Raw genomic sequence first — 24,548 nt, 5'->3', positions numbered from 1 at the left:
TAGAAAAGGAGGAGTGAGCAGGGGGGTATGTCTTACACACATGCCCCTTTAAGTGGTAATGCTGAATATAAGGTCTAATTACTTGTTCAAACTGTTTTTTTACACATACTCTTTTGTCCACATACACAGACAGAAATTGCTGCCTCTTTTCATTTTATGTGAAATAATTTCCATAATTTTGCCTCAGGGGTAATTGCATAATCTAATCATCTATACAGCCGTGTCTGAATTCAAAAGGGAAAATTACAAAGATATATTGGGGTAGTCTCCTTCCTGTGTGGCAAGGATATTATTCCACCATTGAAAGATTGTCATAAGACAAGAGAGAAGGGACAAACAAGCAATTAGTGCAGCCGTGTGACACCAACTAATGTGAGTCAAATATATCCATTCGCTAGCATAGCGTCAAAACCCTACAGGTATGTGAAGAAAACAGTTTAAGTCTGTATTGTATGTACAGTTAAGTCTTTGGAATGATACAAAATCACAACCATAGAAAACCTATGAAATAAATATTTGGTACTATGAATAAGTTAATCAACATAAAAAAGTAGGGGTTATTGCTACATCGCTTAACATCTGTTGAACAGCTGCTTTTTGCAGCCTTTTGTCAAAAGTAAAAACTGTTAATCAAACACAAATAAGTTTGTTAAAGAAGACACATGGAGGCTAAATGACCCAAGCAGGCCTACACTACAAGCTGCAGCTGCTGGAGTTTTAAGGAGGCATCCATTAAATCATAGTGGCTCCTGACTTAATGTTGTGTTGATGTCATATTTATCTCCAAAGCAACTAGGTGAAGTTATTGACGATCCACCTTAAGTATCATCAGATTCCAGTTAATGGTTAATCCTGGGAGATATTTAGTGAAGAGGCACTTCACTGATGTTATACTTGAAGGTCAGTTAACTCATCATGAGGAGTACTACTCAGCCTGTAAAACGGTTGTATAATGCCCTCTGAGAAAATAACCCTGGTGATGTCATCAGAAACTCAAGGCATGGAGTTGAAAGATGGACGGAAGTGAAAAACTAGACATTTACCCCCTTAATACTTCTAAAGTGAAAACGGAAAGGTGATTACTCTTAAATGCTGATGAGAGATTTACTTCAGTATTTGAAAATGAAAGGTGTTAAATGTGTCTTCCACTACACATGCCAGCTAAGATATTGACATATTGTTCCTCTTACTTGTAGGTCTATTCATCATCTAGATTGTTTTGGTGTGAGTTGCCAATAGTTTTGTAGAAATCAGTCCGAGAGATGTCTTCTCCTCAACATAGTGGGACCTCGGCTGCACAACTCAAAGGCTACTGACCGCTACCGGCAGCTTCTAGGGTGAAGTGTTTTCTTGCATGTTACTTGATGCACCAGTTGACATTGTGAATCAATCAATACTACTTTTTACACACAACTTCGAACAATGCTATTAGTTTTTATTGTCTCTCTTGAATGACATACACTTTAGTGATAATAGGATCTCCTAGTGCCTGAAATGCAATATGCAAATTGTGAATATTTTATTTCCTGATTTGGAGGGAAAAAGTGGTGAAGCGTCGTTCTGTTGTGCTCCAGACCTATACACACACACACACACACACACACACACACACACACACACACACACACACACACACACACACACACACTGTGTCCAAGCAATCAGATCTCAATGTTTTTAGAGTGGTCCACCTGGGATCAGATCACCCAGCATGTTAATGCCAGGTCTGAACGGGGCCACTGAGGAAAGGATCATTGGCTGCAGGACTGTGAAAAGGCCTGTCGGCTCTGTGTGATCTAGAGCAGTGGCTGCAGAGGACTGATGGGGCCTCCTGTCCTGTCCTCTAGTTACAAGAGAAGCACAAAGACAGATAGAGGTGGAGAAGGAGTGGCACTGAGGGACAAGCTTGTGATTGAAAAGTGTGCTGAGGGTCTATAATAATGCAGCTCTCCTGTCTAAAGTAGGTATAGATGACCCTCGGCCTCCAGTCACTTCTTTAAAGCTCACACCACAAGTATTTACACACTGACATGTTGTAAAAGGGGAAATGCCTAAAAACTCCTGTGTTGTAAAATAAGGTTTATCGAGCACTTCAGTCAGTCCATAAACATTTCTCTCTCTTTAATATTCCAATCACCCTTGCTGCCTTTTACGTTTACTGTGAAAAGTAAAACAATATATCATTTTACGGGTTTGAATTAGTATCTGGTATAAAGGAAAATGCTGCATTGCTTTGGTGTCTCCCGAGTCAAATGTCTGTATCCCCGCAAATGAGTGAAACTGGAGTCACTCAGCTGCAGTGGCAGCATGAGAACCCGCATCGCATATTTATCCATATTGTTTTATGTCTTCCAAGGGCAATGGGGCCAGACATAGCTGCCTGCTTGATGCTAATCTACCCACTTCTGCTTCAGAGCTGAGTGTGAGCCCACAGCTGGGAAGCAGCCTGCAATATGATTCCCAATTTATAGTGTACTTTTGTCAGGATCAAATGGGATTGGATGTTCAGCCGAATTTGAAAATGTGCTTTCCTATACCTCCCTAAATCAGGTTAGGGGCTTCGCTCTGACGTTCCATCAAACAAATGTAAAGTCACCACAGTGACTGGGAAATGTTTGAAAATTGACTTTGTGAAAGAACATTGTCCATTTTTATGGAAGTCTTCGAATTTATTTTAAAACTTGTATTGCCAAAATTCCATTTCATAGATTCAGCTTGTGTTTGAGCTTTCTTTTGCTCCAAAGGCTGAAAATAGAAAAGTATACATACAATCCCTGCTGGATTTGTTTGTACTCAAACTTGAATTGTTTGTCTTTTTCATATCAGTTCTATGAAGCATGAAGTGTACCATTGCTTCTTGAGCCTTCTTCTGTTTGCTGCTGATAATTAGGCTTGATTGTTTCTTTGCTTTGCCAGACAAGAGGGACAAAAACTAACATTCTCCTGGATGCAATCCTTTAGGATGTGTAAATGTTCAGCGCTTAAGAAGTTTTCCAGGAAAATGTAGATGCAGAGAGATTTTATTTGTGTGTGTGTTCATACTAATATAGCATTTCTGTCTTAAACACATTTATGTCTGGGAATCTATTGTTTTCATTGTAACGTGTTTGCATTCTGTAACGGTTGCAAACAAGATAATGTAAAGCTGGTGCTTTCACTTTAGGTGAGCCCAAAATATATTTACACCAGCAGGGCTGATAAAAAGTTTCCATTGTAGGAAAATAAAAAAATACATCATCCAGAGAAAGTCCTCAAACTTCTCGAGGAGCAAAATCCATCTCTCTACTGCCCTATCCTGAGGCTCAGCCAGATATGGCTAATACTTCTACTTCCAGCAGAGCCGCGAGCTTGAGGAGTCTGATACATTGTGGTCAAATACACGAAAGAGGTATTTGGGGGGAAGCATCACTTAAGCACTCACAAAATCCCATCAACTTTCCAGCGTTTGAGAGGAGTAGGTATTCATGGTGCTGATGTCCCCCATTACTGCAGGAAAGTAATGGAGTGAGTGATTTTTGGACAAAGCGTGTGAGAGACAAGGGCGAAGAGAGTGAGGCCCACGAATGAAGAGCTAACATGTAGAACACAGAAAAGAACAAGGGAGAGGGCTATAATGAGAAGCATGCATTTGCATACTGCATAATGTCCTTTGTAGTGTCAGTTTGGTGCCTTTTTTATAGTAATGGCTTACTCGGGGTGTTCTCATTGATGCCAGTGATATTTCCAAGCAGCCCTCGGTTATTGTGTTCAACAGAAAAATAACTTGTGCAGACGTGTCTTTGATCCAGTGCTACCTTATTATAATAAGCCGTCCAGACCTGTAGTCTACAGACTGTCTGTTTCGCTTCACAGGGAAAAATCACTTTGACTTAAAAATGTAATTCTTTTATCTGGATTAATTTGGGGATTAAATATTGTACTAAAATAAATATTAGTTATATAACATATATCCAACAAACAAGATTAACATTCTGGTCACTACACAGTTTAATAGCAATAAAGGATCATCTTTTGCCCCTGGATTTAATGACTTTATTGTTGCCATTAGTTGGCACAGCGATGCATCAAGTTCAGTAAATTATTAGGAAAAGCTTCAGACAGCTGGCTCTGGGGGAGGGGACATCTTCTGTTGCACCATACACTATAACCCACTGTATAATATTCTCTACATTATGTGATCTGGGACATTCATGCAGCCAACACATGGACCTGATTTGAGCGGATATGGACAGTGTTTTGTCCTCATTCAAGTTGCTCAAGAGAGGACATTAATTCCATCACTGTTATGTGATGGAATAAAGATGAGGTACAGTATATCAGCAAAACAAGCAGCTAAACAAGAGAGCAGTAAAAAGAGAGCAAACTGAGTTCAGCATGAAGCAGCAAGACAGAAGAGAGGCAGGTTTTGGTGCAGGTCAATTCAAGTGAAGGAAGTAGTGTTTGAAGAAAGAGTATCGGCAGCAACCAGTTACTTTTGATGAATGGAGGTCAGCTAGAGAGGAGAAACAAACACAGACCTCAATACTTTACTGAAGGAACAAACCCCCCCACCAATAGGTGTGTGCAGCCCACCAGCCGCCCAACAATAGGTATGAGAAAGGCTGAGTGATTGCACAGGCTTTGCTGTTCTACGTCCAAACACTTTCCTATTTATCGCTTCTCACTCACCCCAGTGCTTCGCTGAGTGATGCCAGCCTCCGATAGGCTTGTGTTCCGCTCCTGATTAGAGACATACAAACTCTTTAAGAGCAAAATTGTGATAGCATCACCATTCTAAAGTTGTCTCCGAGCGACAACACCTGAAAAGGTGAAACCTCCCTGTCAATGTGGTACAATTTTAGTTTCAGCTGCCTGAGCATTGCATTGGGTTTCCATCCGTCTTTGCCATAGCCAGCAGGTTCATCGGGGGAACTTTGTCGGGGCTACGGTTTAGACACACAAACTCTAACAAAGACAGGAAAAAGTCACTGGTATATAGATGAAAACATTTTTTATTTTTTTTCAAGTTTACTAACTGTGGCTATTAGACAAAACACCTCTTTCGAGGCGAATGAACATGCCATCTAGATAGAACCGAACATGCTCAGATTGATAAAATCCCAACAGGGAAGAAATAAAGTGCATTCAAATCAATTCTGCCGGATAGCAGCTGGTGCCTGCAGCTGACACTCTTGTTTTTTTTTTTCCGTCCCTCACTTCACACCTCTCTTACCGCTCCTGTGCATGTGGCGAAGTGAGAGGTGTGGGGAGGGGGGGTGGAAGTATTGACAAGCTTGTCAACTAGAAAAGGGATTTGAGCAGACTGACTGTGAGGAAACGATACCGTCAGGGTTACGCCAGCTCACTTACCGCGCAACTCTACACCCTCCCCCCCGGGGGATGTCGGATTTGCATCGCAATGGGACAATGCCCGCCTGAATGAAGTGCAACACCAAAAGTTTCAGAGTCAAATCAGCTTTATTACGGCGTGAAGTCCTTGTTATGTGGTAGCCGGTCCAAGGAAGCGCTTCAGAATGAGTCAATTCATTGTTGTCCCTGCTCTCCAAGAGGCCAGGGTTTTTGATATGTCAGGGAAGTGTGCTCGTTGTTTACTCAGCTGGGCATATATGAATAGAAATAGTTTGGCAAGTGCAGGCTTTGTTTTCTGCTCATGCATTTTCTGTGACCCCACATTTCTTGGACTCAACGTGAGACATTTTGGTTTCACACCAGCATCTGCTTCCTGTTTGGTTTTGTGTAACTCCGGGATCTATTGGTTGAACTAATTACAGGTAAGTAATTACCAATTTCTTCTCAGACAAAGCATCAGTAAAATATCAACCACACTGAATTCAGCCAAACAATTTATTCCCAGCGACTGAACACAAAAATAACGTACCTTTTGATGAAAAGGTTGAAGCCTCGTGAACTGTCCTGGAGGCGTTTCAATTTACAGCCAACAAGTGAGGTCGGTTTGAGTCTCAGCAGATCTAATCCTAGGCCTCACAAAACGTGCAGACTTGATGATTTTGTGTAGCTAAAAGTGCTGTCAATCTCATTTGGATTGCTTTAGACAGCTCCCATAGGCTCTCACGATTAAAATGAGTGTTCTTAGAATGAAATCAGACTGCGTAAGGCAGAGATAATGACATTATAGAATATATGCGCCACTATTTCCTGATGATTTGAGGGCACAGAGCATTATTTTGGTTTTAGTGTATGTTACTGCTGTATGTCTGTATTAAAACCTCTCTAACAATGTTTTACTTTATCAAAGTCAAACTATGCAGAGAGACCGTGCTATGATATGGTAGAGGTTTAAAGCCTTCAGCTGCGTCATTTTAAAGAGATATTCATCCTGGAAGTTTTTCTGTGTTCTATCATCAATAACTTAACCAGTAACACATACAGTATACTGCTATATACACATCTTAACTAATCTCACAGGTATTACATGTGTAGGCAGGTGAAATTTAAGACACCAGACACAACACTGTATTCAGGGATCTTTATTTCTCGACTACTCTTAAAGAAAAATAAGTATTAAATTAATTTGGAATGTTCAATTTGTATTATATATTTATTTTATTCCAGACTCATGAGTCCATAAAGCAATAAACACAAATATAACAACAATATATAAAATACAATACAATAACAATACAGTATTAGATTCAACAAAGATTGTCCAGTACATTGACATTTACGCTGTGAACACATCTCACTTCAACACGTTTCCCCAATCTGGTTCACTAACCTACATAGTCAAATTCCCAATCTGACGAAATGACTTAAAGCCTAAACTGACTCTAAGTGCCTTGAAACTGTGTCACTCGGTACAAATAATGAGTGTATACCTCAAGTATAACTGTAGTGGTAGCTCTTCTGTTGACACATAAATAGAAGACAACAAACAATACCATACAGGCTCTAAACTTAACAACATGAAACTTAACAACATGAAACATTTGGCTCAAATGCACATGTGACGGCTACAGACACTCATCCCATACAGCACTACATAACGAAAATAAACATTATTTTCGGTACAATGGACACACAATACATGTTCTCGAACATGAATAATAACAGAATGTATCCCTGTAGGATGGTCTTAAGATGACACACATTATTAGCTTTGCAGTCTTCTCATGAATGCTCAGCACATGTAGGTACAACTTGTAAATATCAGACCAATTAAATCACCATCGGTGCATTTAGCGACATGCAATACATTTCCTGACTTCCATACACTCATATTAATGAACATATTTTGATTGTTTTGTATAGAAATAACATTTAAAACATATTTACCCACACGGAAAACAACCAACACTTTACCAGATCGTCACCTGACACGAAGGATTTGACTTCCTGCTTCGCTCTTTACGTCTTGCTGGCTTTCTCTGAAGTGCCCTCTAGTGGCTTTAGTGGTGACATCATCTTTCCCACTAGGTTACACATGTATTACAACACCAACATTATTCAGATAATTAAAGGGTTTAAAAGGTGTGCACCAGCTCAGGTAAACTCAAAACGAATGCTGTGTCCCTGCCATATCTCAGCAACATTTTGCAATGGGATGCTGGATCAATGTTACTTCACATTAGAACAGGTTGGTCATGACCTCTATGCTGTTTGCACTACAGCAGCAGACGTTAGGGCTCACTCATGACCTCCTTAATTCAGTTATCCATGCAATGTATGTAGACTGTATGCATAATAATGAAATGCCTTCTAGCAGTGTTTCCCCAACCACACAGCTGCTACACACTTGATAATCAGTCCTGCTGAGATTGCACATAATACCTGATAAATTCATTCACAATGGAATTATAAATAATAATACCTTATTTCCAAACCTAGTCCTTTGAGTGAGATTAATAGTTTTGTTTTTAGTATAGTGTAATGTCCAGGATAACCATCACTTCACCTGGCCTGATCCTAACCGAGGTGCTGGAAGTATCAAAGAGTTCAAACTGATAGAAGAGACATGCGCACGCTTAGATCTATACAGAGTACACTCTAGTTGAGCTTTCAGTCTAAAGGACTTAATCAGAGCCCCTGATGAAGATAACCCTTCTATCAGTATATTGGAGTGTAACATTTGATAAATACAATTCTGCAGACATCCAACTTGTCTCATGGGATGTCCTTGTTTATACAATCTTAGCAACTAATAATGTTGTTCACAGTACACAGTACTTTTGTATGCATTACAAGCCCACACAAACATTCTGTCATCTTCCTGTAAATATTCCTCTACATCCTTCATTTCTCTCTTATGTCTTTCTGCCTCTTCCTTTCCCTTGTGCCTTGGCTGTCTCCTTTATTGGTTTCTGAATGCAGTATTCACACGGTGATAACCACTGCCGACCAGCATTTTTGTTGTTTCTCTCCTCCCCCGTCACTCTGCTTGTCCTCCTCCACGGCGTGGCTGTGTGTTTACTACTCCAGTGTTGTTTTACAGGCCCAGCAGGTGTGGCCAGGGTTCGACAGCCTGGGCTGGGAACCAAATGGTTTCTTGAGTCAGGTTCTCAATGCCTGGCTAACCTGCCAGCTGCAGGTGTCTGAGGCTCAGCCTGATTGATTCTCTCGCTCTCGCTCTCTCTCTTTCTCTCTCTCTCTCTGTGTCTCTGGCTTTATTGTGGGCTATGGACGTAGCCAGGCCTGAATGGGTCAGCCAGACCTATACTGAGGTGTGTGCACTGACATTTACTTAGATGGAAAACCGAGGCAATGCAAGACTGAGGGGGAAAGGGAAATGTAAATGTAGAGTGGGAAGGGAGAGGCAGTGGCTGGATGAAATGTCAGGCTACTGGCAGACTGTCTGGCTGCCTGACTGGATAGCTGGCAAACTATCCAGGATGCAGAAACACAGAAACATGTAAAGCCACGCACGCACGCACGCACGCACGCACGCAAGTTAGATTAACAACTTTAGATGCAAGACAACCTATATGACAGATTTGTTGTACTACAAACGGAGACCAGAAAGCCTCTGATGCCAAAATCTTGTCCTGTTGCCTACAGATTCTACACGTGAATCCAACAACTGTTCAGAGATTGCACTCCCTCTTACCCTCCACAGCAAATATCTGGCATAGTGGCCCTCTCCATCTCTACATATCAGATGCACTGTGGATTCTTGAGGCGATATTAATTTCCGCCACAGTGACATTCACTGTGTTCTCTGCATAGCCATTGCCTTAATCACCTGACTGGTCCTTCACACTTGAACTGCATCAGTTGTCAAACTCTCAGGCAATGAGCTGACACGTTGCTGCTCCTCCCACATATATTCATGCAGGAGGAGCAGCACCGCGTCAGCTCATCGCCTGAGAGTGAACCGACATTATCACTACAACAGCCACCGGACCCACCCAGACATGTGTTCTGGTCATCCGCCTCTTTCACTTTAATCAGTACTGGCATTGGAATGTTAGTCGTCTTCATGTTTTTAATTTATTTTTAATATCTTGGTTTGTTTCCTTCTTGCACTTTTCACTTTTTCACTATTGCTTGGAATGGACCTGATAGTGGGACGGCAATATCTCAATGCTAGAGGTGATGTGTAATGATCTTTTCTCCTAATTGAGCATTCCTTGCCCTCACTTAGAGAGCTAGCATAAACCTAAAGACCTGCACCTCAAGTTGCTGTCAACAGATAGCTGTATTTATTTTTATTTTTTATTGAGCTAAAAGTAATGGATGGATAGCTGATAGCCATAAGTCATAAATGTCTAACATAATTCAAGTTACAGATAAACAGTGGAAGTAGTTTTAAAAAGTAATGAATATATAGCGATAGGTCATGGATAAATGGTTAGGAAAGTTAGATCAGGGATAATCCCGACAAGGTTGTTCATTATCCGGAATCAAAGGATGACGTGGAGGCCAGAGCAGTGAAAAGTCCTGACAATGGACACCTCAAAGGGCAATATTCCACTTTTACCACATGGGCACTTAGAATTTGTATCTGACAACCTAACAACAAGACTAGCTTGCTATCCAAAGACATTGTTGTCTTTGTAGGCGTAGTGTTGAATAGCAAGTGGGAGAAGATCACTTGTATGTCAGTAAGGTCAGAGGGGCAGTGTAAGAAGGACTCAACTTGTTGTCGTAAAATATTAAAGTGAACTGATTTATTTCATTTGATGTAGCCAGCGCATTAATTTAGAACGGTGCTTCGACACTTGAACCATGACTACTTGGAAACAAACATATTATGTATACAAGTGTATGGCCACTATGATTATTATTCAGGTTTAAATCGATTCAAATTGACATCGTTGAAAAGCGTCTTGCTTTATTTAGGTATCAGTAACTTCCTTGAAACGGTAGCATTATTTTAGATTTTTTTTTAAGCAGAATTATGTCTCACATTTAGGAAGTGATTTTTTTAGAAAAAATACATTAAAGTGGAAATAGGATGCCAGGTGGACATGTGTAGTGTAAGGTCATTTATGTCTGACCGTATTGGATCCAAATGGTTCAGATATAATTGATCCTGCTCTCTGACACTTATCCTCTGGATTACCGGCCTATTTGCAGTTTTCCTCATTCCCCTCTCTTGTCCCCACATCCCGCTAAATGCTTACATATTGATTTATCTTTTTGGCTCTGTGTCGATCATCTCATTAAGCTGGTACACAATACACCATTTTCTGCGCGTCCAGCATTCCTCGAGCATGATCATTGTTCCTGCTGGATGGACTGTTTTCGTGCAACCGAGGTTCTTTGTTTCCGTGAGACTGGACCGTAGTAATCCCTCTATATAGCGCTCTGCTCTGTTTAAGTCACACCGAGCCAATCACTGCAGAACACAAAGTCTTCAGAGAGACATCAAAGGGGCAAGATACTGATGCTGAAACCCACATAAATCAATTAATGTCTCCCATTGGACACCTCAGTAGAAATTTGCTACATTCACTGGGTGGCCAGAAACATGAATCATAATTCGCGCACGCACGTGTGTGTCTCTTTAAATAGAGGGATGAGAGCAGAAACAGCTCCAGTCACTCGCGTCACATTTAACCCCACAAACACAACAAACATATCAGCGTGTTCGACTGAGTTATGCCTCTCTGTTGATACTAGGAATTTGGTGATTTGAACATTTTTTTTAAATTTTTTGTTCACAAAAGTCTTGTGCCTCTCCTGATGCCAATACTTTTGCGAACAGAGTCACGGTTTTCTGTGAAATTCAACATGTTGACAGGTTGTTTTCATAAAATACCCAGCTTAGTCTGCCCCTCAAGGACACAGCTGCGCCAATCCTTTAGTGGGGATAACTTAAATCCCACTCTACATAAAACAGTGGACAAGCTTTAAAACATGTATGAATCAGACCATTTAATGTGGGTTGCTCAGGGTCCGAGCATGAAAGCAATAAAAGTCATGCACACAAATACAAAAGCTTAAAGAAAGCCCTGATATGGATCTTCCTCTGTAAAGTAATGCCCACACAATGTGTCTCTCGACGTTTGAGATAATATTTTAATTATTTCTTCTTGTGTAAAAATATGGACATTGTTGATAGTGCCTCAATTCATTCTACTCGACTTGAATGATGACCTTTACATGTCTAGTACATTTTAAAGTGGTTCCCTGAATAGAATATTGCCCACAATAATAGTTCCCTTTTGCGCACAACATTATCATTAGCATTGCGTCGCCTTAATGCTTTCGCTGTCCTGCTGTGAGTCGCCGGGGCTGGATTGTAACATTTCCACATTAATGGGCATTACAATGGGTGTTGTTGACTCCTGAGAGATACGTGTGGCGTGTTTGGAGGTATACACTTGTGCATCTATGTTTCTTCCTCTTGCCATGCCGACCGGCCTCTGGCCCCATAGTCAACTAGATCGAGTTCATGGACCGACAAGCATTGTAGCCCTTCATGTCAGGAAGTCTCGTGTTAGAAGTGAATTACCGTTCTGACACCTGCAGGAAAAAAAAAGTCCCCTGGGTGCAGTGATTGCTTTGTAGGGACATTACACGTAATGACCTCTGTGGCTGAACGTCTGCTAAAGCTTGTTCATCACGCAGGCAGATCTCCATAGACGGCCTAAACGCAGCTGTGTCAATGTAACTTACATGACTTGTCATTTAACTTTCATTCCACGCGATGCGATATTTCACATCGTCTGTCATTTTTCCCACTAATTCTGGAAAATGTTTACGGTTTCATCAGACCCTCATACATTGTAGTGGAATAGCCATAAATCATTGTTATTTACTTGTAAACCTTCTTTTAAATCTGTACTTTAGTGATATTGATGTAATGCCACTTATTGGTGTAATGCCACTTCGTAAAATAGACAAGTGACATGAATGAGCCTCAGCAAAGTCTCCCTTCGGTGTACTTTGTCTTGCACTGAAAGAGTTCATTGACAAAGATGACAGTTTGAGTGATTCTTGCACAGCTCGTGTGCTCCATGATGACAAACATTTGATTCTGCATGTAATTGATGAGTCCGATAACAATCTTGGTAAGATTCATTGATGCGTCACTTCTTTTTTTTCTGAATGACATTGCGACTCCTTCATTAGGATAATATGCCCGTGTGTATATCAAGAGTCTGTGACGGACAGTAGCATCCAGTAACTATTTTCCTCGTCAACACACTCTTGATATCTCTGGAGGAGTCGCTGAAAGGAGGGGTCAAGAGATATGAGGATGAGCAGCTAGGATGCCACTGGTGGACACTGTTGACAGATGGCTCAGTTTAGCAGATATGCCTCACGTACGCCATATTGTGTGTGTGTGTGTGTGTGTGTATCTAATTAAACCCTCATCTGATTTGTTGTACAAACTGTTGATTTGGAGGTCCATATTTTTATGTCTTCCATTTTCTGTTCTAAATCCAACATTCCTCACATTAACACAATCTCTCGAGGAGCGAGGGTGGAATATGGTGTCGTAAATTTGGCAGTAAGCACTAAGGCATTAATTCCCCCCCCCCATCTATCATGGCCCCCCTTTCCCTGTGACTTCACACCCATATGGAAACCTTTTTATAATGCTGATTGATCTGTTAATGATCAGTGGGGTCCCTTCGCCTCCTTACTCTCGGCTTCCTTTCTGCGTTTCACCAATTTGTCTCTCGGCACACAATGCTAGGCTGACCTACATACTGCAGGGATGGGGGTGTTTTTAAGAAAATCATTTGGGTTTTTCTGTGTGCTCAAATCATCAAGCTTGCCTGTCTAGGGTTAGGGCTGCAGTACCCGTAGCATGTTACCACATGTAACTCTGCTTTTAAAGTAGTTCTTTGAATAGTGTAATGATGCCAAATAGCAGTTATTACTTATATGTTACTTCCCCTAGAAGCCTCTTATCATTGTTTTTTAGGTTTTGAGACTGTGGGCTTCCCCTCAGACAAAGTTTGGAAAAAGGGGCCTCACAACCTCCTTACCTTTGCTCAATTCTTTTATACCTACGGGAACATGATTATGTTGTATGATCCCACAGACACTCAAAAATTTAGCCCAGATAGCCTAATATTGCTGTTTGACATAACTTCAGACAACACCAAATAAGAAAAAGGAAAAAAACGCTTTAACTAAATCACACATATGTTGGCAATTATATGTGATTTCTTGATCTTTTGATAATGAATGTAATATATATTTTTCTTCCATTCACTGAGCCCTGAAAGTGTTTGGAGGCCCACCTTCTACTCTGAACACCTCTTTGTTACATTATTACTTACAGTCCTGTGTTAATGACTCGCCTCACAGGAAGCTTTGCTTCGTGTAACAAAAACAAAGTGTCTTTAGTGAGACACAAGGGTCTCAGTGCTTTACTATGGAGTTACACAGATTGACGTATTGTACCAATTGAGGTCTTCGAGTTTTTTTTTTTCAACCTCAGAAATGTGAGGAAGTGCATTAAATCTGTTGGTTAACTTGCACATGAGTAATTCTTTGAACTCTGACAGTACTCTTTTGTTGTATAATGGGAATTGTTAACATTACTATTTATAATTACAGACAAAAGTCAAAACTCAGCTGCATTTGTAAATAGGGCCACTGTTGAAAATAATACAAAGTGAAATGGTAAATAAAAACAATCTGACAAACAGCACAAGGCACATCCATTTGAGTTAATGCATCTGCATACAGGGTGTTGTGCTGTTTGCTTCTACCAAGACTATGTTTGGTATCTACCTGACAATCAGTTGAGGCACGGCACTTTACAGTCTGTTTCCATGGCAACACCCACCCTTTGTTTTTTGAAAAGAGGGGTTAAAGTGCTGCATAATTTTATAAAATTAATACATTTAAATTGTAGTGAAAATAGGTCAATGAAAAGTCAAGGAAGACAGTGTTGAGTCTGTTTCAATTTGAATTCTAAAATTGCAAATAACTGCCAAATTACATGGTGGCCTTCCCTTCACAGTGTTAAGAGGAAAAAAGAGAAGCTATTGAACACATCCTTTTTAAAAAATCTAACTTGAATCAAGTCATAGTTGTCTTTTACACAATCGTAAGCTTGATCCACCCATCAACAAACACAAATATGGGGTTGAATACCAAAGTGTCAGTTTGGGCTTTGACACTGAAACAAGTCTGTTTTTATTGTTTCTTGATTACATGACTGTAAGTATTGACATTGAAGAAGAATTTGTGAGATAATAAACATGACATATTTGGTTTGATGAAGGACTCTTCATATTCAATAATACTTTTTGCCATAATGAGTATTGATGTTTCTTTGTCCCAGCACATCTATACATCTGCTCCAGCCTTATGTCGCTTTATTTTGGAACGATGAGGATGAGGGCTTTAGAGGAAATCTTCTTTATATCGTTAATCCATCCTCTTGCCGGGTCCTGTCAGGCGTATCTGCACAGGAAACCGAGTGTTCAGGTGCATTGATTTGACCTGTCCTTTGCTCTGTGTGTTGCAGGTTGCCCGTGTGGGTGGCCAAGAGGACGGAGGCCATGAGGGCTGTGCACCAGGTTTCCAGGTCAAACACTACCAGGTGGCGTTCAGTGGAGCTTTCCAGAAAGGACAGGCGCTTATACAAGGTCAGTGAATTTCACTACACAAATCTCCTTGTGGGTGTGCACATATTAACCCTCCCTCTGCCTGCCTGGCTCTGGAGCATTTGAATAGAAGGTGTGTGTGTGTGTGTGTGTGTGTGTGTGTGTGTGTGTGTGTGTGTGTGTGTGTGTGTGTGTGTAGCTTTGGGTTGTGTAGTTGAGAACAAGACTATGCACGCCTAGCTCAGCTGGACCCTGAATGCAGCTGGTTGGGAACATTGTCTGCCAGAAACATAAACGTAAACATAAAACGTTCTGTTGTTTTTGAACGTCTTTGTCATCAGTGTTGTCTGAGCGTTTCAGCCCTGTGCCTGGCAAGTGTGAGAGCGCCGAGTTGAGTAGAGGCCAAGAGCGGTATTGCAGACAGATATTTCAATTATAGCTCGCAACATATTGAAAAAAATAACTGAACTAGTTCATTTTTTGGAGCTGTGAACTTAGTTCAACATTTTGAATTATGAACTATGAACTGAACTACTTCATTTTAAAATTTGCGAATAATGAACTGAACTAGTTCATGTAGAAAGTGAACTTTCCCAACACTGTTTGTCATTACCTAACATATTGATTACGGTACTTGGTAAACTGAAGCCATGTTCATTTTAATACCAAGTTTATTTGTATACAGTAGACTAACTTGTTACAGCAGTGAGGAGGTTGGTGAGGTCCAGGAAGAAAACATTTAGACTGAAAGGATTCAGGGGAAAAAAACAAAAAAAAATGTGGGTTGGGGGGTGATGATCATAGAGAATACACCTTTTTTATTCAACGTTCATGTTTTTGTTGTTCGATGAAAGAATAAAGTTCTGTCATTTTTAAAAGTTGTATTACAAATGTTTGCATGCATGTCTGCTTATGACAAGGTAAATACAGTTAAATTACCCCAAAATTCCCATTTATTCCCGTTAATTCCCGTGGAAAGTTTCCAACTTTGAATATTCCCGGAATTTTGCAACCCTAGTTGTGTACTCATATGCATGTTTGGCCTGCGACGGTTCTGCTTTTCCGTCCCGGTACACCAGTTAACATGCTCGAGTTGACTGAGAACTCAGTCCCCCACAGCCTCAGAGTTGTATTCTCGTTTTTCATGCAGAAACCTGCGTTTGATCTCAGCAGGTTTATAATCATAAACATTAAAGAATTGAGAAGGAGTTGAGAGGACGGTCTCGAGGGTTCACGGCAGAGTGTCGTGGAGGCTCAGTTCCATCTCTGAGCCAGTCGGGAGGCCGCCTCGTCGCCCTTTTGTCACTGCAGTGGCCAGCAGACTCCTGCATTGTCCAATCTCAACTCCATGTTGCTGCCACACCTTATTGGTCAAGTCTGCCCCTCTGGAAGCCTACGGCAGTGGCTATCTACTCGGCTCCGTCTCCACAGAGATCAGCAGTAGTATCTGCATTGAGCGTTATGGCTGCCGGCGCGTCTCTCCACTGAGATCGACAAGGTCCGGTCCGCTTACTGTAGTTTTACTTCAAAGCTGAGGACGTTTTCACTCATTCATATGCTCAATAAGTCATTCAAATGGGAATCATTTATAGTTTGTTAATGCAGCCTGTCGTTTACTGTGTAACTTGTTTTCATTCCTCTCTCATTGTTATTCAGGCACGTCCTTATTTTTTTCGTCGCCCTCCACGCTACAAGGATACATTGGTAGAATATCATTAGCTGCTTCAGTGACATGCATATTATGTCACTGTGTATCTACATACACAGACATGACACATTTACTTATTTTATGGCCAGAAGGTCATGCAGTGCTTACAGAGGTGTTCTTATTCAACACTACCCACTTTTTTTAAGTGGTACTCCACTGTCAGACAGCTTTTAAAACTGAAAATACATCATTTCCAAAACATGACAAATCTGATCATTTTCTTCTTCAATCTTCTTTTTGGGCTTTATTGTGTTTGATTCGGTCAGCCAGTGAGGCATTTTGTCATCTGGAGGTTCAGCGGCGCGTGTAGTAGGAGACAGAACTCAGTTCTGCTTTAGTGCTCTGCTCTGGGGCGACAGAGTGGTTCTATTACCTTGAATATGCTCCTGTCAGCAGAAACACCTCTCACCATGGGGAGTCCCGCTGCTCACAAGTTATACACTGACACACACACACACACACACACACATAGATATAGTGTATGTTCTTGAATGGAGTGGATTTTCAAGAGACACAAAACAAAAGCGTGCATGCCTGCTCGAACGGTGTTGTGTTGTTGTTGTTGATTCATAGCTGTAAAGAAAGACACAGACATTCTATATGGTTTTTGATCACTTTAAGTGTCTCTTTACATTTCAAAGCACTTACACAAACACAATGCCACAGCGGGAGCTCAGCAGCGTGTCGAAAAAAAATGAGAACATGATAAAAAAAAGCAAACCATCTGAAAGCAAACTTCAATGGAAGCAAATAAGGCACATGATTTAATTGATATCACTGATTATGTCGGTCACTTCTCTACAATACTTGGATGAATAGATTGTGAGTGTGTTAACTTCAAACAAGATATAAAGGAAATCCAGGATGTCTACGTCTGTCTTTTGGACTTGCTTGTGTGTGCGATTTAAAATAATCCAAAAAAGCCATTATTACTAGCATAATAATTCACTCACCAGTGTGTATGGATTTGAGAGAGAGCGTTGATACTGTTTTACCTTCCATCCATTTTGTTAAATCTGAACAAATTGTCTGCTGAGTGTGAGCATGATTCACACTGTGTGCCAGAGGCTGAAGCCAGACCCAGTGACACATGCAGATTTATGTAAATTCTGCTCAGCCCTGTGCCACCTGCTGTAGACCTCCCTGTGTAATTACCAGCGGAGGGGCGCTAGCCAGTCTGTTAGCAAGAGATACCTGTTGGCACCGACCCGGGTTCAAGGACATCCATCTCGTTTATGGCCGTATCCGAGAAACTAACATCCACCCTTTCTCTGGCCTTCTCACTCTTGGTGCTCCACCTGCTCCGTCTGTCACTCCATCCCTACCGTGGAACGTTTCCGCTCTTGCTTTTGCTGCTTGTCTCCCTCTTTTGTTTGTCCTCCATCATCTCCTCTCGCTCAGCGAGTATCTGCTTGCATGAAAATGTGATGCATGTGAAAATAGAAATGTGCTCTTTTCTGCAAATGCGAAAGGGTCGTTCGGAAATGGCGGATGGAGAATACGACTCACTCAACTAGTGACCTCAGAGTACAGGCGCGTTTTCATCCACACACGGATGAAGATAACGGCCTGTATTCTGTTAATGATGTCATCTTTCAATCAGTGAAACTGCCCTAATGTACGCTCGGGGTTAACCATCTATTTTTGATGCTCAAACCATCAACGTTTTTCAGATGAAACTCATTTTCATATGGATGTGATATGAAGAATGACACAAAAAAAACTAAAATCGCTACATCTGCACTGAGATTGAAGTGTTACACAATTAACCTCTTGTTGTCCACAGCCTGCAGTTCAATTTGAAAAACCATTGTGAACAAAACAGAAATTAATTTTGAAGTATAAAAGGCTTTGAAATTGCTTTTTCAGCAATGAGTCAAGGTTATTTCTAGGTGTAAGATGTTTTAACCGGTGAGGTCTGCCATTTCGGCTTAGTAATGAATAAATGAGTAAATGGACTCCAAGTCATGAAAAAACAGTGCTCAACGGAGTTGATTCCAAATTAAATTCTGTCAATTCCACGTGAGGCTTTTTTTCTTTTCTTTGTCTCACTGAAACAACAACCAGTGCCATAAGGGGGAGAACACATTCTCTGGAGATGATGTTTAGAAATCATAAAAAATAAACTGGTTTTCCTCACCTTCATATTTTGACAAAAATAAGTGCCACATTTCTTTTGGAGTGTTCCAAATACCAAACAATGGCTCCACAGGGTCGAGGCGCAATAGGGAGGCCAGGCAGTGAATGACATTTACTGAAGGATAAATTAGTTTCTCAGTTCAGAAAAGTTACTTTCTCTGTGGGCTCTGCCATGACGAATGGAAACACAGCAAGGAGACGTATTGATTTCGAGATGGTGTTCTAGCTCACCTTAGTTTTGCAAGCTGTTTGTTTCTTGCCTTGCTGCTGCTGCTGCTGTAAAGTTGATGCAGTTTGCTGTCGCCAACCTGGCAGGCTGTCAGAAATAATTGCTCTTCTTGATCCAGTAATGCTGTTACTGTGGAGAAACTGGACTTCTTCATGAACATTTACAGCCAGCAGTATGCCTTCTTCAAGAGGCCCTCATAAGAAGACATTATTTACTGTTAATTTATGCAAACCTCAGGTGCAACCACAGTTGTGATTCTTATGGTGTACTGGGAAGCTATAGGGAATACGCTGCTGACGGACAATAAAATGTGGAGAAGAAATTAGGAGAGCCATCTTATCTGTATCCTGCAGAGGAAGACCACAGCTCTGTGAGGCTTTTCTTCAATCCCACCACCAAACATGATTAGTCCTTGCAACGTGGCAGCCTTTAGTATTCTCTAAAGCATCACTCGCATTTAGAATTCCTTAGGATGTGACTTAAGAATATATACGTGAAGTAGACGGTCCTCTCCAGTCTTGGCATTGCTAGCGGTAAGACTTTCTCTTCCTGTTTTCGGCAGCAGTGTGTGGACTTGGAGCTCTCCTGACTGGCACAAGGCCCGAGGCACATTAACTGCTTTGAGCTCCGAAGACTCCTCGTTGGCACGCTTCTTGTCTCTCGGTTGTGTTGCCTCCGACTTTATCATCGAGGCAATTTAGAAGTACTTGAATTCTGATATAGCCGAGTGGTTTTAGAGAAATTGGACGAATGGAATAGCTCTCTCATCTGTTGTGTTTTTGCTTCTCTCCTACTCTGCTGCGCTCTCTTAAGTTTAGATGATGAAGTTTGCTGTCCTTCCTGCTTGGAGCACACACCAGTGTTGTTCAGGAGATTTGACGCACCGCAAACACTCCGACTCACTCCACTCACACTAAGGACATCTTGCATCAAATACTCCACCATGCAGCATATGAAACTGGAATTTTCAGATTTATTTGCTGCTTTAAAGGCTTCATACTCCTCAGCTACACTTCGTTTAAATGTATCTTCTATGCATGCAGACAGGACATTTTTCATCTCCAGTCAGTGCATCACTGATTGCACTTTTCAACCTTCAAATTCCCTCAACCCTTATGCAGTGTCATTGAGTACCTCCTCATTATTTCCCCAATGTTACTTTTGACATGCAGCTATCCGATGTTCCCCAGTATAAGAGGAATAGTAGGAATGCAGGCATTCTATTTCCATGTCAGCATAGTAAGAGCATATTGAATTTATCTGTTTAGCGGTGTAGATCAGTAAAATGCCATTGTGTTTCAGGCCTGTAGCTCAATGTCTTGTGCTATTTGCATAAACTCAAGCAAAGATTCAATTACAACGGAGATTCCCTGCATGGAGATAGAGCATGGCTGTGTCCCACACATTGTTGCCCTACTTCCTAATTTTGGCAATATAATCTGCCCGACATGCGGGATGCTTCCCTGCGCATGGCAGTGTGCACATCCTGATCATGCCACTCTCACTCCTGTAATGGAGTAGCATTCATCACCTTCTGTAGCCGGAGTTACCGGGACCTGCAGCTTCTTTTCCGGTGTATTTTTAATTTGAACATAAATCAAAGTGTGCTTTTGAAAAATGGCTGTAATTACAGGAAAGGCCATTACTAGTCTGTGTGTGTGTGTGTGTGTGTGTGTGTGTGTGTGTGTGTGCGTGTGTGTATGTATGTGTGTGAGTATGCCGGTGGGTGTTTCTACATTCATTATGTTTGCGAAGCTTAGCATTGTTTACGTTTGGTTTCTGACCATTTGAATACTTTTGGTTTCATGATCCATCAAACTTGATTACTAAAAATGTTGTAAACTAAACCCCAGTTGTGATAAATCAGAACTCTTAATAAACCTGATAAAACGGACATGTTGGCCACTTTTGAAGCTGTCACAACTCTTTTCAACATTTTATGACCTTGTAAATTGAAAGTAAAACACATATCATAATTACATATCCAGCAGATATGGAGTAAGATTAACAATCATTTAGACACATTGGCCAATTGATGAATGAAAGTCCAATATGCCCTCTGCTTTTTTGCTCTGATTTTCTCTTCACTAACTCCTGAGGGAAATAAGTGTCTCTTAGCAGCTATGTGCTCCACAATGTTCACTAGCTAGCGTCTGACTCTGTCTGTCGGTGTGTTTTTAGAGCTTTATTTCTTTGAATCAGAGGCCTGCTGCATACAAAAACAACATCATGAGAAACTGTAAAGTTCTGGGTGAAAAGAAAGAAAACTATAATAAAAGATTTTAGGAGAAAAAAAGACGCGTCGTCAAGAACAAGAAAACACCACATCAGCACATTTGAGTGATGTACATTAGGTGACTGGTATTCAGATGGATATCTCACCTTTCTGTCAGCACACCTGCTGCTCGCTATGAATTGGCATCGTGGTCAACTGGTGCACACACCGGCAGCAGAAGCCCTGTGGAAGCTGCAATCACAGGGCATCAGGGGCACAGATACATGAGTGCCAATACCCATCTGCTATCACGGTGCGATTGGCAATTGTTCATAAAACTATCTCTCTCTCTATCGCTTTCCCCAATGTTTCCGTCCTCTGTCTCTCCGACTTTTTCTTTCCGTGCCGCTTCCTTCCTATACTCGTGTGTCGTCTCTGCCTAACCTACTTAACCGGGTAGAAATGTACATCTGATAGCAGGTCCTACAAACATCATTCCCAGCACTCCTAGAATGGAAAATAAACGCCACATGTTTAATTCAATTAAGGCTGTTAACTAAGAGGGTGTTCATCAATTAGTAACATGATGTTTTTAATTGCAGCTTTTGGCAAGCAGATTTGAACCGTCAAGATTAATATTCCATTATTCTGACCAGACGTTGGCACATCTTGATTCTGAAAGAAAGTGATGGCCTAAAAATGATGAGAGGCTGCACTCAATCAGAGCAATTGGCATCAGCCTGGAACCGGCAAAGAGACATCTTGTAGATTTGTATCATCAGTTACTTGTCGACCAGCTGACTGAAAACATCCAGTCATATTTATAAAGGTGCACATGGTGGCTTTTACACTGCTCACTATTACTCTGCTGGTGTGCTGATGAATCCAACCTCCTCAAGCTTTTGATAGCTCTGATTTAACTTATTTAAAAGTGGAATTGGTTCTCCCAGCAGAATCTTCACTGCTGCTCTGATTCTTTGCGAGCTCCCTCAGAGCCTGTTCCGCCTGTATAACCATTTGCATTAGATGGCCAGTTCATCAATGAAGTGTAAGTGTCTCTGATTGAACCAGCCATTTGTAGTGTCACCTTTCAATTAGCTGCGCAGCATTTGTGTTCCCCATTCATTTGCCTACTGCCATGCAGCTGTGCAGTCTGACGGGCATCAATTCCTCAAGTTTCATATTTTATATTTTCATATAAACAATAAAATCAATTGCTAATTTGACCTTCTTTACCACATTTTTTGCTGGTAAAGAAATACCTTTGTTCCTCAATTTGATGATTTTATCGGGGTGTCACTTGTCTCATACTGGACCTTCTGAAAGTGATGTAATTATTATGTGTACTTTATCAAAAGATTATCGAGCTGATTTTTATTTCATCACATAATTAGGATTGTCATTTCATCACCGGAATTAAATGGATTCAAGCTCTTTACTTACTTGTCCTGTTGTAGGTAGTGAATGTGTGCATTTGTGTATAAGGTCACCCTTGTACCACCAGGTGTGTGGTTGTTTCCTCGCCTTGGAGCCATGTTAATATTCTATAAACATGGCTTTTGTTGGTAACAACCATCCAACGAGCCGGCGAGTTCTCTTTCTTTCATCGTCACAAACAAACCATCCACTTCAGTATCTGCATTTCATTATATCACAGCCCCCATTCCAAACTTTACTTGTATATGTTATTTCCATGCTACAAAAAGTATTACTCTAATTACGAGCTGGGATGATCTGTTTTAGCGACAAGCCATATACAGACGTTTTATGTTATTTTAGAATATCTGTTCCTTCATGATAAGACCACGAACATGTGCACCCAGCCAATCAAAAAGAACATAGATGTAATTCAGAATTGGAAATACTTTGGTTCATTTGACATTTTTCATGCTCCTACTTTGGGTCAAACCTGACCTACTTAATAACCGGCTTATTAATCTCACTGAGAAGGTGAAGGCAGCTCACTAAATGTGAGATGTTCTTTCTCTGTGCCTGTGAAGACAAACGATGTATGTGAATAACCTTTGTTCATCCTCAGTTACTTCTCCGTATGTATCTCTGCACTTGTTCAACCAGCAACAGCTTTGTATTTGTATTAAGATAAATTCAGAAGATGGGGTTTATAACTATTAATTATGTGGCATAGAGCAAAACACTAGAAATCACTCATTGTGTGTGTTTCTTTGTAATATATTGCTGTAAAATTACACCAAGATGTAAAATTATTATTGTATGGTTCTCAGTGACTTATTAATAGATCACATAACACAGATTAATATATTTATTTTTGACACTCAATTAAAAGAGGATGTAAAGTAACTGCAAATAATAAAATTAAAGTACTAAAATAGTAATGTTCTTGTTTACATGGTTAATGTATCAATTTATTATTAGACTCTTTCCGTTTTTTTGCCACAGCTATCCTCCTGCTTCATATTTGGTAAAACAGAGAGTCAGAACGAAGGAATAGTCTATAAAAAAATAGTATTCGCACAAGGTAAAACATCCTGAATCTCCAGCACTCCTTTCACCTCCGTATCAAGTTATTTCCAGTGAAACATGTGCTCTGCTCTGGCCCTGCAGTCCCTATGAAAACATATCCACATCGTGCTCAACCTAATGGAAGAAAACACACATCTGAAACATGTTATTTGTGCTTTCCACAATGGAGATTCGGGATGTGATGATTTAATTTGTGAGACCGTCCTTTCAGTTCTGCTCATCAAATCAAGGAGTAATACTATTTGGTCTCATTAGAAATCTAAATGCAGGCACTGGTTTGGCATTGAACAAGAGAACAACAGAAATAACAATTGATTGTAATGGAAACGCACAGCATCTTGAACTGCACCGGCTGTGTGTAGATGCTGTAATGCAGACGGGTTATCTTTCAAAGCCCCAAATCCTTGACGCTGCACTTTTGACTGCACCAACAAAGGCTATACCTCAACAGGACCTTCAACAAGGCAAATAGAGTGAACTGTGAACTCACTCTCTGAGGAGATAATGATGGCTGCTGTCACAGAAGTGACATAATCACTTTGTGTCAAAAGTTTAGCTCTCACCCGTATGCTACTTCCCCATCTTTGACTCTTGGCCCAGAGCCCAGCATGGCTTCTCTTGAGTGGCCAGGGAAAGTGCTGACTAACTTGGCCGGAGCCTCGGGGGCTCAACCGGGGAGTTACTGGCTTCCTGAAAGCCTATCGATCTGCCTGAATGCTTGAAGGCCTTGCCGGGTGCCTGCACGTTGCTGGATGTCGGCCTCTGTGTTAAATTGCGTTT

At 40.9% G+C, this 24,548-nt stretch overlaps 1 protein-coding gene across 1 annotated transcript in view; it reads left to right on the top strand.

Moving 5' to 3' along the window:
• The first annotated feature begins 14,580 nt into the window (after positions 1–14,580).
• Positions 14,581–24,548, top strand: part of cdh13 (cadherin 13, H-cadherin (heart)) — a 197,324-nt gene continuing 187,356 nt past the window's right edge. The window contains exons 1-2 of the mRNA XM_034534656.1: positions 14,581–14,586; positions 14,897–15,017. Of these exons, the coding sequence (XP_034390547.1) occupies positions 14,581–14,586; positions 14,897–15,017 (127 nt within the window). The remainder of the gene's footprint in view (positions 14,587–14,896; positions 15,018–24,548) is intronic.

Source organism: Cyclopterus lumpus, chromosome 6 (assembly GCF_009769545.1).
Source record: "Cyclopterus lumpus isolate fCycLum1 chromosome 6, fCycLum1.pri, whole genome shotgun sequence".
Lineage (NCBI taxonomy): Eukaryota > Metazoa > Chordata > Actinopteri > Perciformes > Cyclopteridae > Cyclopterus > Cyclopterus lumpus.
Note: the sequence above shows the minus strand (reverse complement) of the source record. Positions and strands in the feature narration are given on the sequence as shown.